We start from the raw sequence: 19,049 nt of genomic DNA on the forward strand, positions 1-19,049 counted from the left end.
TCTTATTATTTTAATTTATTTCTGGGTTTGCTTTGTCATCTTTTTATTTAGAGAACTGTCTTTGATTTTCCAAATTAATTTATCAATGATATTCTTTTTTACTCTATCTTTCTTTTTTTTAAGATTTTATTTATTTATTTGTCAGAGAGAGAAAGAGAGAGCACAAGCAGGGGGAGCAGCAGGCTCCCCACTGATCAAGGAGCCCAATGTGGGACTCGATCCCAGGACCCTGAGATCATGACCTGAGCTGAAGGCAGATGCTTAACTGACTGAGCCACCTAGGTGTCCCTATCTTTCTTAGGATTTGTTACTAAAGTTATGCTCACTTTATAAAAGGCACTATTACACTTTGTGGATTTTTTTTATATAAATGTTATAACCATGATTCCCAAAGTTTTGCAATCTTCATGCATGTTTAACAGAATTCAGTGGTCTCTACCAGTGCTTTTATAACATTTTTTAATTTTTTAAATTCTTTATTCTAATTTATTTCTTGGTCAGATTAATTTCATCCTTAAATGATTCTCCTTCCCCCCCAGCTTTATTGAGATATAATTGACATATATGGTTTATAAATATTTTCCCCATTCCATAGGTTGCCCTGTCATTTTGTTGATTGCTTTGTTTGCTATGCAGAAGCTCTTTAGTTTGACATTGTCCCTCTTGTTGATTGTACCTTTAAAATACATACTCTTAAAATTATTTAAAAATGATTTAAAAATCAAATAATATGCACTGTCTGCATACTTACAATTAAGAAGAAAAATGACCAAATACCACTATTTTTTCTCCCATTGCGAAAAATGAATGAAATCACGTATGTCAAGAAAATCAGAGATGAGACATATCCAATACTACACAGGATCTGAAAATAGAAATATTAAGGTTGGAGAAGGTAAATACGACCTAGGAAAGCATTCCTACTGAAACCTCAACTCCAAACTATGCGATAGCAAAGGTAATTTGAAGTTCTTTAGTTTAAGATAAATAATGTCATTGCATTCATGAAATATAGTCTAATAAAACTACCTCATAATTTTTGCCACTTACCTGAACTAACAGGTTTTGAATTATAAATATAATTTCATCTGGGCTAAAAACGTAATCCATTATTTGCATCAGAAGGAGGATCAAGAAGTAGAGTGGAATATCTACCAGCGCCTGGCCAAACCAGTACGCAGAAGGGTAGAGCCCTGAAATCCGTAGCTGGGAGTGAGCTTTTCTCTGGGAAAGAAAAGGAAGAATCGTCAAAAGTGCTGAATAGTTGAGGCTCGAGAAGCTGTAAATATGTGGTCACAAAATCAGTCATTTTTTTTTTCCTGTGTCCCTTTCATATATTATGCCGATTTAGTAAATGAGAGTTTTACTGGCCACACTCCTCCTTCAAGGGGATCGATGATGCTCCAAACTGCATGGTGACTTCATCATCTGAAGGAGAAATGCACTAATATAACCAGCTCACATTCTATCACAGAATGACTGGACATTGCCTCAGAAGATTCCTGTTCTTGTATTCACAAAGCTACTCTTCCTTTTGACACTTGAGACTTGAAAACTGTACAAAGATTCAAAAGATGTAGGTCTGCAAATTTCCTGTAAGATTCTTCAAATTTATGCTGGGTGTAAAGAGTCCATTAATTATCGGCATTTTATTTTAGGTCTAAGAAATGATCTTCTAACAGGTCAATTTCATTACCAACTCTTTAGGTTGGCATAAGAAGATGTCTGTTAAAACTAATAAGATAAAAATAAGACACTTATTGTCTTGAAGTAGACCACATTTTTCATTATTACATATGAAAACTAGTAAGTAGATTTTGATATTGTGACTCACTCTAAGCTATATTGTTGCGGTGATTGCCTTAACACAAGGCTTAAAATATTACTTGAACTTTAACAGAAGCACAAAAGCAATGGAAATTTTAAACCTAAAATTGAGTCTATATAAAGACATTCCTTAGGAAAAAAGTTAGAATGGAGATAAATATTCTGGAAAGGGGAGTGTATCTGGAAAAACAGCAGGAAAAAGAATGATAGCAAGGGTGTGTTAGAGAGTTGGACATTTTCTATTCAGTAATGTGTTCAATATATGTTTGCTGAGCCCACCATGTGCTTTGTGTTGGTCATGGGCTCTTGTGGAGTTTAAGTTGCAGGGGGCAAGAGAGATAAAGGTGATATGCAAATAAGTGTAGTGATAGCTACATAATTAAAATTGTGAAAATTAAAATTTAAGAAGTAAAATTAAAAGTGTTAAGATAAGGGTCATAGGAGAGGTGAATTGTAATTAGGGGATTTGTCAGAGGAGGTTCCCTTATGAAGGGCCTGAGTTAGGGTCTAAGTGGTGAGTAGGAATTATACAGGTGACAGGTAAGGAGCACAGTGGGCAGAGAGCATAGGAGAGAAGACCAGCAGTGGGGAGAGTTGACCCTCTCGGGAAACTGGAAAGACAGCATGGCTGGACATAGTTATTGAGGTAATAGTGGTGTCAGATCAAAGTGGAGAAAGACGTCCAGGTCCAGATCATGCACGGCTTTTCAGGCTACAGCAAGGATTTCATTCTTGCTCTTTGGTTTGCCAAGAAACCACTGGAGGGACTTAGGCAGGTAATCAACATGGTCAGGTGCATGTTTTTAAGTAATTGCTCTGTCCCACTGGGTGGAGAATGGGTAAGGAGAAGACTAATGGGGATCCACAGCGAGCAGTTAAGGAGGCTGATGTGCTCATCCAGGAGAGACATGATAGTGGATCTCACTAGGGTGTTGAGGAGAGATGGAGGAATGTGGAAAGATTTAGACATATTTCAGAGGCAAATTCCATGACTTCACCATTAGCCGGCTATGGAGGTTAAGGAGAAAGAGATATCAATATCATGGAGTTGCCAATTTGATTTGGGTTTTAGATAAATACCCTATAAAAAAAATTTTAGTACAAGTATGTTCCAACCAAATGAAGCTAAAATGAATCTTGAAAGGGGCAGCCTTTTTCAACAATAAGCCAAAATGCTGTGGTGAGTTGGTTAGGACTGTTTAACTGAGTAACTTCACCACAATCTTAAAGCGAAAACCATCGCTGAAAGAGGCATTGTGATAATGACAGAGGGTTGTGACTACCAATAAAAATCTAAGTGATAAACCAGATGAAAGCTGCCATTCCCTGTTAGCTGATGATATTCCGCAGCTGTCCTTCCTGAGGTCTCACAGTTGTTTAAGAAAAATAACATTTTCTTCATATTTGCCAACCTTTTATTAAAAGCATATAAATTAGGTGCACCACCCCCATAGAAATGTACGGTCATAGAGTGGAGAAGGGGTCTCTGAGTAATAAGAACATGCAAGGACTTTGTTAACTCTTCTTACTTTATAGTCCCCGATGCTGCTCATCGCAATGTAAGGAGTAAAACAGGCCGCCACAGGTATCCAGAAGAAGGCATTGCTCAGGTACCCATGCTCATAAGACATGTGCTCCTAAAATCACGCAGACCATGTGAACTGCTAGCAATTGGACGTCTGGTTCATTTGTGCTTAATCTTAACTAAGTCATTCAAATATGTGAATTAGGGTTATGAAGAATGTGGGGCAGCTCCCCCGCACCCCCAAATCTCTATAGCTTTCCAACAGCATGCAAGAGGCACTCAACAGTTCTTACAGCTCTTTCTGAAGAACACAGAGGTTAACGCAGGGGTGGAAGTTGTTAACTACCCGCATGATGGCCACATCAAGCAATGAACAAGGGAAAGGAGAGAGAGCTTGACAGTGAGGGCATCTCTGCAGCAGCCGAAGGGAAATTCTGCTCTGCATCATCGAGTGCATCTTCCTCCACACAAGCGACTGGAGTCAAAGCTAAACACTACCCAAGACAATCAGGCAGGTCACCTAGGCTGTGGCGGCCACATACGTAGAAGCTACAGGTAGCAGATACAACTAGAGAAAGCAGGATGTCTCCAGAGCAGCATTTCTTCCTGTCTTAATCTCTCCATCTTTCCTCTCTGCTTCCAGCCCCAGCAGTGGAGAAAAGAGGGGGTGGGGAGTCTGAGCAAGGTCACTCTCTCCTTTCTACTCCAGGATGTTAGACTAGAAAAGGGGGGAAAAGGGCAAAGCCCACCACTGCCCACCCACCCAGTCCACCGCCATTAGGCCACAAATTGACCCTGCGGTGTTTGAATTGGATAGGAAATTGAAGTTTTGGACAGCACTGGAATAATTCTCAATAACAAAGAGTGACCAGGGAGCTGTAGAGTATGCCCATGGTGTCATTTCAAGAAGGCGAAGGGAGATTCAAGATGGCGAGATGATAGAGCTGCCCACCCTCCCCCACTGTGGCGTGTGGAAGTTCTGTGGAGATTCTGTGGAGGTTCTGACTCAAGATCTGAGCAGGCCTGGCAAACTGTAATTCAAACAAAAACTGCTTCTAGTTCAGCCTGTCTGCTGATCTAGTCAAAGCTGAACGTTCTTTAATGGAAACTCGATGCGCTCCGAAGAAAAATAATACAAATAGCAATAGTGATCACGAGAGCAGTTTATCGAGTGCCTGTGGTTTCCGATGTTTTTGTGCCTTACTCATCGTCTTTAACTCAGTCAACTGCACCTGCTACTCACGTTGCTGTATTTACTTCTTAAGAAAACTTTGAGATGAAGTTTTTATCTGTATTTTTTTCCTGTGGATTGCTGAGCCAAGGGCTACAGAAGGTCAAGTTGTTATGGCCACATTGTCTGGCCTTTAAGACTCTGGCTGTTTCAACGAGGTCCCATTACCTACCGCAACAGACGGTGACAGATCTAAGATGAAAATTTGTCAGTTCTTTTCCTCAACTAATTGTATTTTCTGCTGTTCCACTGACCCCAAGTCATCCAATTCAGGTTATAATGTTGCATAGTCATTACTAGATAGTGTGTGTATGTATATAGGTGTGTGTGTGTATAAACCTGTAAATGTAAACTACATGTATGTAAAACATACACTTATTCAAGAACAAGTTCACAAAAATTAACATGATGTTATTTCAGCATTTCAAGTGTCTTCTTGAAAACTCCTTAAAGTTCAGGATAAGTGAGATAATATTATACTTACTTCAGGGGCGCCTGGGTGGTGCAGTCGGTTAAGCATCCGACTCTTGATTTCGGCTCAGGTCATGATCTCAGTGTTGTGGGATCAAGCCCCGCATCAGGCTCCAAGCTGGGCGTGGAACCTGATTAGGACTCTCTCTCTCTCTCTCTCTCTTCTTCTGCCCCCCCTCTAAAAAATTATACTTACTTCAAAATATGTGCTTCTGTCAGTCCGAATGTGTTCTGAAGAATTAAAAATTCTAAGTAGCCCATTGCTGATGATATCCATGAGGACAGGAAAGCAATTCAGCCTTTTGGTGTTACATGCTATTGAGAACCTGTGATCCTAAAATGTAACAAATATGCATTCTAAGTCCTCAGAAAGCAAATACAAAATTTAATGAAAGAATATGGTAGAAAATCGTTCGAATTATTGACAAAACAGGAAGGCTAAAGCACTAAATGTGATTAATATCACCATCACCCATATTATTTGATTAATTCCCGATATACCGCAAGGAATAATTCAGTATTTTGCTCTTTACTGACCATAGCATCAGCCGTGTGGCTATTTATGCCTAAATGCTCACAAAATGAAATACCTCAGATGCTTTTTAGCAGCAATACCATAAAACTCCACAAAGCAATGTCTCTTTGACATGGCAGTAGGCTTCCTTTCAAAATGCGATACATGCACTTTATAAATTAAGAATGCGTGGATACTTGGAAGCAGAAGGCAGGCAGCTACTGTCATGAAAGCACAGGTTTTCACAAATACTGAGCTTGCAGTAGCAATGCTGCATGTAAAAATCTCTTTTAGGGGCACCTGGGTGACTCAGTCGTTAAGCGTCTGCCTTCGGCTCTGGTCGTGATCCCAGGGTCCTGGGATTGAGCCCCTCATCAGGCTCCCTGCTTGGCAGGAAGCCTGCTTCTCCCTCTCCCACTCCCCCTGCTTGTGTTCCCTCTCTCACTGTCTCTCTCTCTGTCAAATAAATAAATAAAATCTTTAAAAAAAAAAAATCTCTTTTAAAATGACATTTTAAAATCATTTCACAGTATATGTAAGTCATAATGCTGTACACCTTAGACTTATACAGTGCTGCATATTACTTTTATCTTAATAAAACTGGGGGGAGACATATGGTAAAAAATGTTACATCTCTCTCTATATTATATAAAATATATGACGTGTATATACATATATATAACATGATTACTTCTTGCCCAAATAAAAAGAATGTAAGTAAGTTATTTGGGCATGCATTTTTGCAATCACAAATAAATCACATGGATTGTATCTAATCTAATTAAAGTAATGTTTACTGATATTAAGAATGCCATTTTTTAAACTATTTTTCTGAGCACACCGGAAACTAGCCTGATTAAAACATACCAAAGACCAGTTTGATCAAAGGTAATTTCTAATTTTATTATTGGCACACAAATTATTTCTGAAAATTAACTCCGACAAGTTGCAAATGGTCAAGCGTTGTAACATTTACCTGCTGTGGCTTACACATATAACACTCTCTTGTTATCTTTTTTCATTTGTCTGTCACAGGGATTTCTCCCCAAACTCCCACAGGGTCTAGGCAGGTCATATACATGCGTGAAGCAGCATGGGGATAGAGCAACTTGGCAAGTAAAGTCCAAGTCTAAACTGGGCAACTGTTTCTCAATTCCAACCACAGACTGCCAGAATTAGCATATGGAGGGATTTTTCAAGGGAAGCAGAAATGTAAATTTTTATAAGAATTACACCAATCTTAAATATTGCCAAATAAGGCAGTCCTTCTCAAACTTCAGTGAGCGTACTAATCCACAGATTTTATTAAAGTGCAAATACTCAGTAGGTCTGGAGTGGGGGCTAAGAGTCTGCAATTCTTTTCTTTTCTTTTTTTTCAACATCTGGCACATAATTTTTATTTATTTACTTATTATTATCATTATGTTCAATTAGCCAACATATAGTACATCATTAGTTTTTGATGTAGTGTTCAACGACTCATTAGTTGAGAGTCTGCATTTCTAACAAGCTCCTAGGTGATCCACTGTTGTTGATTCATGAACTGCAAGTTGTAGGAAACAGAAATTTTTTTTTTTAAAGATTTTATTTATTTATTTGACAGAGAGAGAGCACAAGTAGGCAGAGTGGCAGGCAGAGGGAGAGGGAGAAGCAGGCTCTCCGCTGAGCAGGGAGCCGGTCGTGGGGCTTGATCCCAGGACCCCAGGATCATGACCTGAGCCGAAGGCAGCCGCTTAACTGACTGAGCCACCCAGGTGCCCCGGAAACAGAAATTTTTTAATATCAGATAGCTGAATATAAATATTTATCTAAAGATTTGACCCATTTGTATAAAGTTTAGCAGCCAAGACTTGAGCTTCTTAATGTCAGGAAACAAACTGAGGGTTGCTGGAGTGGGGGGTGGGGTGGGAGTGATGGGGTGACTGGGTGACGGACACTGGGGAGGGTATGTGCTCTGGTAAGCGCTGTGAATTGTGCAAGACTGTTGAATCTCAGATCTGTACCTCTGAAACAAATAATGCAATATATGTTAAGAAAGAAAAAAAAAAAAGAAGAATGTAGCAGGAGGGGAAGAATGAAGGGGGGGAAATCGGAGGGGGAGAAGAACCATGAGAGACAATGGACTCTGAAAAACAAACTGAGGGTTCTAGAGGGGAGGGGGGTGGGAGGATGGGTTAGCCTGGTGATGGGTATTGAGGAGGGCACGTTCTGCATGGAGCACTGGGTGTTATGCACAAACAATGAATCATGGAACACTATATCTAAAACTAATGATGTAATGTATGGGGATTAACATAACAATAAAAAAATTTAAAAAAAAGAAAAAAAAGTCTACTGTAAAAAAATTAAGAACGATTTTTTTTTTTTGGTAACGGAGCTGAAGTTCACGATAGATATTAATCAGACTTCTTATTAGAGGATTCCTCAAAGTGTCATTTGAGTTGAAATCCAATTGAGAATAAGATTTAAGTTCATTATTGGAATGGAATACAATCTATAATAAGATTTAAATTCATTGTGAATAATAGTGCATACAATTTAATGAGGAATAAAATCAAACAGCATTTCATTCTGTGTTGTTATAATGGAGGCTATGGGCAAATATTTGCAGTACAGCTTCTCCTCTTACAAATGAGAGATATCCCATCTGTTTGTGTTAAATTGGCCTTTTATGTCCGTTGTTAGGTATTATTCAAATGGCGGCCATACCCCATCTTTGGTGAGATGCAACAGTCAGAACCCAACATACCTTGTCATCACCTGACACAGTGATAACACCATTGTATGATAGCTCGTTTGGGCCACTTCTAGTTCCAAAGGCATCCACTTCCAAAGCTATGTTCTGTTGCCTCAGTGAATGTATAAAGTTATCAATACTTGACCCTATCATGAAGGTAAAAATCAAAAGAAGCAAGAGGGAAGTAAAACAACAGGCAAGTAATAATAAAAAAAAACAAAAACAAAACAAAAAAAACCCTAAAGTAAACTAAATGATGTCACCCAAAGCATACCATAATAAAAGATTGTCTAAGGATTTCCTTAGAAAGGCAGAAATGATGCTATGATACCAAAATCCATTCTGATATCAAAGATGGGACAAGATTACTTTCCCTAGAGCCTAGCCATTTACATATAATTTCTGTTAGTGTAAAAATACTACTTAAAATTAACATCATAATCCTTAAAGATATTAATCTTCTATTTTCTTAGAAATTTGGAACAGATTTTTTTCCAGCACCCAAGAATGCATAGTACTTCAAAAATGTTGTGGAAAGGCCTCAAAGATCAGTCAATGATTTATCTTACTAAATCCCCTTTGGTTGTTCGGTGCAATCAACTTTAGGATTTAAGTAACCTTGCAAGATGTGTTTCTAACATAAACTTCCTAACCTTGAATTTTTCATTTTTTAAAATTAATTTCCTATTTGGCCTCATATGTGTTTTCTAAAACATACAGAATTTATTTTTCCCCTCATGGTTTATGTTGTCTGGGGAATCTCTCAAGAAGAACAACACTGAAAAGTTACATTTTAGCTCTATGTTTACCTGTTTTATTGATGACCAGTAAGTGGGTCAGAGGAGCTTGAGGTGGTTGTCCCGGAGAGAGGAAGTACATATTAGGAGTCAGTCCCCAAGAATAACTTTTTTGATATAACTCATAGAATAGATGTTCCAAAAGCTGAGGGCAAAAGCTGATGCCAAAAAGCAATAATCTACATGGAGGAAAATGTAAAAGAAAAAAAAAAAATCTATAGCAACTTTTGTAGATTTTTAAGTTTGAGTAGATAATGGATATTAAAATAGAAATAAATTCTAAGCACTAATCAAATATAGGAATCATGCTTCCCCCCCACCCCCACCCCTTATTTCTTTTTTCTAAAATGAAATGGTTCCTACGTATCTATGCTTGGTCTTTCTATCTCTCTAAATGCCTCTCCTCCGCCCCCCCCCCCATTTTGGACATGTCACTCAAGCTCATGATGTTGGCTAGGTATGACTCTTAAATATCTCTCCAATTCCTACTTCTTTCCTCTGTTTCCATCTTGCATTTCTTCCTTTTTCTAGACCACTGAACACAGGCATATACCACCAACACTCAAACGTACCACACTCTGAAACTTTTTCCCTTCCTGTTCCCAATTTGTATAAATTACAACGTTTTCTCATTCACTCAAGTTCCCAAGGATCATTTTCCACTAATCTGTCTCCTTTAAGTCTCTTTTCTGAATAGCTGAAAATTTCTGTCATATCATCATTATTAGGTGCCTAAAAACTTTTCTCTTCCACTTTTCAAGTTTGGACCTTAATTGTCTCTCTCCTGACCTCTTTCAGTATTGTCCTCAATGACTGTTTTCCTTGTCTCTAGAGTCTACTATTTCTGAGCCATTTTTGCGCTGTTGCCCAATTAAGTGCAATTTGGCAATCTGTTTATTTTATTTTATTTTATTTTTTATTTTACAGAGAGAGTAAGAGTGAGTGCAAGTGCGGGGAGGGGCAGAGGGAGAGAGAAAGAGAAATCCCCAAGCAGACTCCCTGCTGAGTGCAGAATCTGACACAGGGCTGGATCTCATGACCCTGGGATCATGACATGAGCTGAAATCTAGAGTCGGATGCCCAACAGACAAGCCACCCAGGTGCCCCTCCCTGGCAATCTGTTCTAATTATGTCAATCATCTTTTCAAATAAAAAAGAAAACTTCAATACTTCCTTCCTAGTCATAAAGCCCAAACTCTTCAGCTGTATGTAATACGTTATCAAAATTATTTTTTACTTTTCTGGATCCTTTATGTTGTAATCGACTCAAATTGATAATAGCTCTTCTGAGTTTCCATGTATCTCCATAGTCAGTATTGCCCCCTCTGCCTGAATTTCCATCCTCCTTTCTTTCCTTGGCTAACTGTTACATTTTCCTACACCAGACTCCATTTCTCCCTCATATAAAATGATTTTTCTGATGCCCATATTGGAACATAATCTTTCACATACTGAATGTTCTGGTTGACAATATTATCTAATCTTATGCTATGGTTTTGAGTGTACTTCTAATTATCTTCAAGAGCCAAATCTCATGTCTGATTTATTTTGATAAGTGTTACAGATATTTAACATAGAGTGTTATGCAGAAGTGCTAACAAATATTTTTTAATGAATGATTCCTGGCTGGAGAGCAGGATTTTTGCAAGGAGGTATTACTCAATGAACAGCCCGAAGCTATAGGGAAATGTGTGAACCATGAAGCAGGTTCCAGAGAGCGGATGGCTCAGATCCAGCCTGGCACAGGGCTATTTGGGCAAAGAGGAAGTTCTGGGGATGGGACCCAAGTGCTAACTTCCATGCTTCAGAAAAACGATTTCAACCCTTGGATAAGAGCAGATTCTGTGTGAAATTAAGAGAAAAAGCCCAAACTTTACTGGGTTTAATTACATACCCACCAAAGCAATTGGAAATTGTTTTCTGTGTTAAAAAAAAGACCACATGCAATTGCTGGAATTTATCTCAGAGGGGTTTTTCTTGTGTTTTGTTTGTTTATTTATTTGTTTGTTTTTGTTTTTTTCCCCTTGAATTTATTTTGAGAGCACTAACCCAACATATCTGAAACACTTGGGTACTCACATGGTCAACAGAGTTTTTTTTTCATTCTTTAACTTGAGGAAGCGAACTTTTGCTATTGCACAGAGCTGCTGTCTCCAGAGAGCCATGCCGCTGATTGATTTCTTTGTTTCCTTAAAGGAAGACAAAATTTGTTCCAGCTCAACAAGGCTTCCTGTGTCTTTTGTCCTATTACTTTGTAACTCTCCCCAAATTCCAACATCTATAAAACATAAAATCAATAATTTATAATGTGTCATTTTAGATGTGCATTACTTAGATTTTTCTATGACCATCTTTTCACCAAATGGTGTTGGAGTAGAGAATCTTGGGCAAAGATGTTAATAAACGAATTCATGGCATTATGAGAGTAACTACCAAAGAAAAGGAAACAGAGCAAAAAAAAAAAGGCATAATACAAGAAGAAAAACTAATGACATAATGAAAGAAATCTTGTATTTTCTTTTTAAAAAGGTTTATGTCTATAGCTTTAAGGACTTAATTTATTCTAGGGAAATCAATGAAAAGAAACCCATGTTTAGCCTAGAAAAATCTACTCATTGCAAAAGATAAACTATCAGTATTTCTGACTAAGGTGGAAGAGTTGGTATATATATAGAACTCTCCCCATCCCCTTCCAAGGGTATAAAATTGGTAGAGACAATATTTTTTCATGTAGCCATGGTTGAAAACAAGAAAAAAGTTACCTCTTTTGGAAGACAAGCCTAGAGAAACTGATCAGCTCTAGACTTTGAGAAAGCTATAGTATATGTATATTAAAAGTTAAGCATAACCACAAGTATATAACTTCAAAAGTGGATAAAAGAGGGAAAGAGGTATTTTTAAAAATCCACTCAATCAATAAAAAATAGAAAATGGAAAAAAAAAAAAGAACATAGAAAAGAGTAAACCAGAAACAAGGAATTATCTTAGATCAAGTAGAGAGGACTTTCCAAGGAATGGCAATTATACCAACAGCAAATCTTTCCAATAACAACAATGTAACCCTGAAGATATTGGAACAGTAGCCTCAAAATGTTACAAGAAAAGTTAACTGTCAAGATACAATTTTAATTTCCTTCTCTCTATAGCACTTACATTATATATTTATTGTCTACTCCATGAGGACCTAGTCTTGTATACTGCTATATCCCACACCCTTAGTAAAATGCATAGTACAAAATAAGGAATTTAAGAGGGGGGACCAGTATTGGGAGAAAAGGGAAGAAGGAGATAGAAATATATCTCTTCTCTGCTCTAAGTTTTCCCAAGACCAGACTGAATCAGAGCACCTCCAAAAGCATACAACCTCATCATTCAAAGTATATTTTCAAAATAGAATATTCTACAGAAAGATAAAATTGAAGTTTCTTTTGTTTTTACCTGATTCATCAATAGCTGATTTTCCTTCTAATTTCAAGAACACTTCATTCAAAGTTGTCAGGGAAACACCATAATTCTCAATGCCCTGGTTAGAGCATCTGTCAAGATCCCTGTAAAGATCTAAAAGTAGTCACAAAAATGCATTAGAAGAATATAATTTGTAATGAGATTGATAGTAACTATATTTTTCAACAACAGAGAACATGTGTGATAAGCCAAAAGCATTCATAAGAAACAAAGCTATGATACAGACATTCCCTTATTTCTAAAATAACCTATACAGTGTGTGTCCATGTCTTGAGTATAAAATTGTAATCACCTATGTTTCATTCTTGGAAAGCTACATATGCAGAGTTCTTTAAGAAATACTATGTTTTATTTATTCTGTTTTTAAAAAATTAATTCTGTTTGATAATGGGAGTGTAATAAATGAACTGAATGCTTGTGGTCTCCCATAAATCCATATGTTGAAACCCTACCCTCCAGGTGTGGTGGTATTAGGAGGTGGGGGCTTTGGGAGGTAATTAGGATTAGATGAAGTCCTGAGGGTGGAGCTTTGATTAATGGGATTAATACCTTTGAAAGAGTCACAAGAAAGCTGGCTTCCTCTCCCTGCTTCTTGCCGTATGGGAATACAAGAAGTCTGCACTCTGTAACCCCAAAGAGGTAATTCACTAGAACCCAAAGGTGCTGGAACCCAGATCTTGGACTTCCCGGCCTACAGAACCGTCAAAAATCAGTATGCTGTTTGTAAGCCCCCCAGCCTATGGTATGTGTTATAGCACCCCCAACTGACTAAGGTAGGAAATATTAAATTCTAAAACCTTGTTAATTCAGGAATATTATTCCAAAAACTGAGAGAAGAATGCTCTTAGGAATAACTAGTAGGCAATAAAATAACAAATGCAAAATAACTAATGTTTATAGAAATAATTAGGTGCTGCACAATCTTCCCTAGTTTAGAGAAATATATAAGTTAAAGGAAAGGATAAAGTATGTATGTAACTTTGCATTTACTCTATCTCTCTTTTTCAGCTTCTGACCACGGTATGAAGATTACACAAGAGCCTTCAAAGAAGGTAGGTCTTGAGAGACAAAGGATAAGAGACTCTTAACTATAGGAAACACACTGAGGGTTGCTGGAGGGGAGGGGGGGTAGGGGTATGGGGTAACTGGGTGATGGGCATTAAGGAGGGCACATGATAGAATGAGCACTAGGTGTTATATGCAACTGATGAATCACTGAACTCTACCTCTGAAACTAATTATACACTATATGTTAATTAATTGAATTTAAATAAAAAAATAAAAGGGACATCATGCTGCAAAAAAATTTTAAAAAGAAGGTAGGTCTTTATAGGGATTAGTAGGTCATTTGGCAGGTTTTTTTTTTTTTAAGATACTGGGAATAGTTTGGGGGAAGTTCAGGAAAATGTGAAGTAGAATAAAGGATAAACTAATTCAAATATTGGGAGAAATTAAAGGTATCTATCTTAAGGGTATGTTAGATAAATAAAAATACAGATGTAGTCATGGTTCCTAAGTGTTGGTTCTTTTTCAGTCTTTCTTTAAATTGTGCATTCCCCTTTGAAATGCATTTAACAAATAATCAGGTAACACTTTGCTTTGTGGGTTTCATAAAGGTTTCTGCTTCCATAGGTCACGTATATCAAAGACATGGTATACACATCTAAGACTGCAGTGATCTCACTGATTCTAAGATAATACATTTCATCATCTTTTACCATATTTGAAATGAGAATGTATCACAAATGCTGGTATGTCATTGTCTGTTTCTTTCTTGGTAACACATCCTAGGGCTGAGGCTGTCTTAGACTTGGAGAAATAACCATAGCTTCTATGTCAGGTATGATTCCAGGTGCTGTGCTTATTTTTAATATCTTAATAATATATTTAAATATATTAAATAATTTAATCCTCATGAGAATCCTATAAAGTTAGTACTCTCATTATTCCCTTGTTACAAATAGGGAAATTGAAGTACAGAAAGGTAATATAACCTGTCCAGGATAATGGAGCTCCTAACAGCCCTGCTGGGATTTGAACATACCCAGTCTGGCTCTAGTATCCCAGCTTTCAATCACCACACTCTACTGTCTAGTACTATATTTCTTTATGAACCATGATTATGGCAGGCTTATTGATTCAAGCAGGCAGCCCCGGAGCCATTATCCTCCATTAAAAGCTGGCAAATTCCTTGAACTGAAAACAAACACATTCTATGGTTATACTTTTTTTTTTTTTTAATGCAATCTACCTGAAAACTCTTGGCAAATGAAATCATACTGGGGGACCAGGTAGAAAAGTGGGAATGGCAATGAGCCTCCAGGCTTCTGTATTTGCAGCAAAGCTGTGAGTTTAGAATTGATCATAATTACTATTCGGTTACTTAGATTATAACATTATGTCACGGTGTTTATAATAAAACCATCTACATGTGGCAGCGTACCATTCCCTTCGCTCCCATTTAACACTCTATGCTGTTTTCACAGACCCCTCCTTGCCGGACCAGGTTCTCTCATTCATTCCTGAAACAAATGTCCCAAATATTCTTAATTTTAGCTTGATGTGGTCCTGTACCTCTTAACTGCCCAGATTACCACTTGAAGCATATTTAGCATCTTTTGCCTCAGTTTCCTCATAAGTGATCTGGGGATAATATCAGGGGCTAATATTAGCAGTAACTTTGGGGAATATTAAAGGATTATGCACAGTGCCATGCACTTAGCAAGAATAAAAATGTCATCCATCATTCTTGAGGCCACCGTTATCATTAGTAACATCGTTATAAATCATTCTGTGGTCTCTATGTTCTGTTACCTGGAAATTTGTTTGTCCTCTCCAAAGGCAAAATATATATGAGCTTTTCTTCACTTTGTGCTGTTAATTTGGCATCAGGGATGTGCTGTTTAACAAGTGATGTTATATTGTCTGGATCACACATTTCATTCAGATGCAAACTGACATTTAAAAAGAGCATGTTAATGCTATTTTTATCCAATACCATCTCTACAAACAATTGTAGTATGTTTGTCACTTCATTAATATTTATGAGACTATATATATATATATATATATATATATATAATCTAATGGAAGAAGCAAGACTTAAAAATAAATAGTCCAAAGATAGTCCACATTAATATAGTCCAAACTATATAATCTAGAGACACCAGTATAAGGGGTAATAACTCAAGGATTATTATTTGGAGGAAAGATATATTCAGCTAGATGTTGGCTGAAGTGAGGTGGAGGAAATGCCTGATTTTGTCTCCATCTATCCAAAAGCTCAGCTTTGAATTTCCCCTTTGCAGTAAAGTACGGGTTTTGCAAAAACTAAGACTTGAACATGGTGAACACAGACACAGGGGTAACTTGATAGAGTCATTAAGAACATGGTCCTAATGTCCCACTGATCCACATTCCAGAACTCAGGCTTAAGGTCTTGCAGTGTCAAATTTCCATCAAAATTCCAATCAGTGTTCTTATACTCAGCTCTCAAAGAATTTCAAAAGACAGATTAATATAAAGTATGCATGTGATCACACAGAGCCTTGCACCAAGTAAACCTTCAATATATGTTAGCTGATTTTATCATTTTTATTGTCCAAAATTTATTCGAGTCAAAGCTGATCTGTCTTCTTGGTGAGAACACGTAAAGTTCTTCATGAAATCATCAGATTTTAGAAGCACCATTATTAGTCACATCCACTGAAATTTACTGGGGCTATCAAATGATGAGGACATCACTTTGATGATACAAACCTAAAAAATCAATTTTAGGTAAAACTATTCTGTGTTTACAAGGCCCTATGCAATACACGATCCAGGATCCCAAACAGAAAGAATACAGAACTTTCCCTGGAGGAGCTTGGAACATAGCAGTCATATAAAGCAGCATATTATAGAAGAAGTGAGGAAGAGGGAAGTTAAGTCAATTAAGCAATGTGGGTATTATTACCACTATTATATAAAATGAAATTACTGAGGATCAAAGACCGGTTAATTAAGTTGACTGAGGCAACAGTTCAAAATAGTGCTGCCCAGGTTCCAGAAAAGAGGATGCTTATTAAGGAGAAAATATTCAAAAAAGACTTTCAAGAATGGATAAGACTTGAACTTGGCTAAAATGGGTTGAAGGAGGACATGTCAAACAGACATCCTACCTTGAGCAGAGAGAAGACAACTAAATCACGGAACATACTTAGAAAACAATGAGGGGTCCATTTTAGTTGGAAGGTATTGATTCAATTAGATTGTACCAAGCAATCATGATGGAATGGTAGATTTGATCAGATTAAACCCTCAGTAAATAATGTACAGAATACATTTAACCTCTGAGGATAAAGTGCCTTAAATTATTTTTTAAGAAATACTAATACTGGGCCCCTGGGTGGCTCCGCTGGGTAAGCGACCGCCTTCAGCTAGGTCATGATCCTGGAGTCCCAGGATCGAGTCCCGCATCGGGCTTCCTGCTCAGCAGGGAGTCTGCTTCTCCCTCTGACCCTCCCCCCCCCATGCTCTCTCTCTCTCTTATTCTCTCTCTCAAATAAATAAATAAAATCTTAAAAAAAAGAAACACTAATATTTTAGCAGGAAGTATAGGGAGAGATTCATATCACACCTGTAATCTTGGCCCAAAGATTCTACCACTTTAAGTAATGTGAGATTGGGTATATTACTAAAACTCCCTGACCTGTCAGAGGCTAACAATACCATCTTCTTACAGTTATCTGAAGGATTAAATATGACTATATGAGTATTCCATATGTAAATATCTTAGCAAGAACCTAGAGCATAGCCAATATGGAATAAGTGATAGACATTACTTAATAATAATAATAATAATAATTAATAATGATATTAATTACTATCAGGAAGAGAAGAAGAGAGAAAAGAATGAGGGAGAAGATGAAGTCAGGGAGAACAGAGAGGAGACTTGAAATTGTCACAATGAACAAAAAGAAGCATTGGAAAAATGTTGAGAGAGGGTTGGAATGCCATTAAATTTCTCTTTGCAAACAAGGTGTTGTGAAAATATTTTCCAAAAATGTTGTTTAAACTTAGCTTAATCATCCTTGTAGTCTCCATGTCTACAATCCCACCTGCCCTTCGTTCTAGCTAAGAAAGAGATCAGTTGTTCTAACACAGTGCTCTTGAAAGGATCTTAATAATTTTGTAGCCTACTTTAACATACTAATACGATCTCTTGTCTGCAACATGTTCTAATATGTCTCCAACAACACAGGTTGTACCTTAAATGGTAGCCGATGCCCCATTTCTTCTTCAGGAATAGAGAAGAGCCCGCACACTTCAGCCTCCCATTGGATATAAACACCTTCCTATCTAAGCAGAAAAGAAAAACAATGCATTGTATCAAGAGGTTATTCTCTCACTGTTTATAAAAGAACAAATCCATTAACAAATAATGCATTTTAGGAGCATGACCCACTAAAATATTTGCATTCTAATTCTGGTCGTACGTAAGCCAATTTCTTTGTTATCCAATAACTTAAATGATATGTTAGTTTATTCTCTAGTATGTTGAGAAAAATCATCATACAATGGGAGGATCTGTTTCAAGCCAACTGACATTCCTACTGAATAAAACATAGTATATATTTGAGAGTATGCTATATATTTACAACCAACGAGTTGCTTTGCAATAGGATCAGAATACATCTGTGGGACAATGTACATGGAGACGCAGACATTCAAATGGACGACAGCAAGAATCTCCTGTCTTCATGAAAGTCACACATACACCCATAGCAGGTGTGTTGGAAATTATCTACACATATTTCACTCATATCCCTAATTTCTCACTAAGACACATGAGAGAAAACCGAGAACCACCATGAAAGGACATGGATGGAACTTGAAGGCATTAGGCTAAGTGAGATAAATCAGAGAAAGAGAAAGACAAATACTGTATGATCTCATTTATATGTGGAATCTAAAAAAAAAAAAAAAAAATTCACCAGCCAGGATGTCAGCCTCATCCATGAACTGGGTACTGAAGAGAATGACTCTATCGGATTTCCTCTCTTTTAGGAGGTTCCATACACAGTGCCTTGAAAGAGGATCTGATCCAGCAGTTGGTTCGTCCAATAGCAAAACCTGCACAGTAGGGAAACATAAAATCATTTTCCACTTTCAGGTAAATTTTTTTTTAAAAAACAATATATGTGTAAAAGTGTTTGGGAGAAATATCTTACTACTTAATTTTTCACTTGAACAATTCTTTTATATTTACCATTTGCAAATTCAGTTGGATGGAATACACTAGTTCCACAGTCCTCAAGCTCATTCACCAATAATTAGGGCTCGACTTACCTGAGGGTCTCCTAAAATGGCAATCCCAAAAGTTAGTTTCCTTTTTTGTCCACCGCTTAAATTTTGAGCAAGAATATCTTGAATATTTTCCATCTCCAAGTCCCTTAAAACTTGTTGCATCTAACCAAAAAGGAAAGAAAAGAGGAGAGGAG

General features: G+C 37.2%; 1 protein-coding gene across 4 annotated transcripts in view; it reads right to left on the reverse strand.

The window, feature by feature from the left end:
* The window catches only part of ABCA9 (ATP binding cassette subfamily A member 9), a 61,368-nt gene that overhangs the window by 17,259 nt on the left and 25,060 nt on the right, over nt 1–19,049 (reverse strand). For 3 of the 4 annotated variants that reach the window (XM_032429540.1, XM_032429537.1, XM_032429538.1), the window contains 12 exons: nt 18,898–19,017; nt 18,543–18,681; nt 17,817–17,907; nt 15,382–15,521; nt 12,541–12,660; nt 11,182–11,380; nt 9,115–9,281; nt 8,318–8,451; nt 5,251–5,388; nt 3,357–3,464; nt 1,051–1,224; nt 752–865 (listed from right to left, as the gene is read on the reverse strand). In XM_032429540.1, coding sequence (XP_032285431.1) covers nt 752–865; nt 1,051–1,224; nt 3,357–3,464; nt 5,251–5,388; nt 8,318–8,451; nt 9,115–9,281; nt 11,182–11,380; nt 12,541–12,660; nt 15,382–15,521; nt 17,817–17,907; nt 18,543–18,681; nt 18,898–19,017 — 1,644 coding nt within the window. The remainder of the gene's footprint in view (nt 1–751; nt 866–1,050; nt 1,225–3,356; nt 3,465–5,250; nt 5,389–8,317; nt 8,452–9,114; nt 9,282–11,181; nt 11,381–12,540; nt 12,661–15,381; nt 15,522–17,816; nt 17,908–18,542; nt 18,682–18,897; nt 19,018–19,049) is intronic. The other variant, XM_032429539.1, reaches the window with a different exon arrangement.

This window comes from Phoca vitulina, unplaced genomic scaffold (genome assembly GCF_004348235.1).
Source record: "Phoca vitulina isolate PV1807 unplaced genomic scaffold, GSC_HSeal_1.0 scaffold41, whole genome shotgun sequence".
Lineage (NCBI taxonomy): Eukaryota > Metazoa > Chordata > Mammalia > Carnivora > Phocidae > Phoca > Phoca vitulina.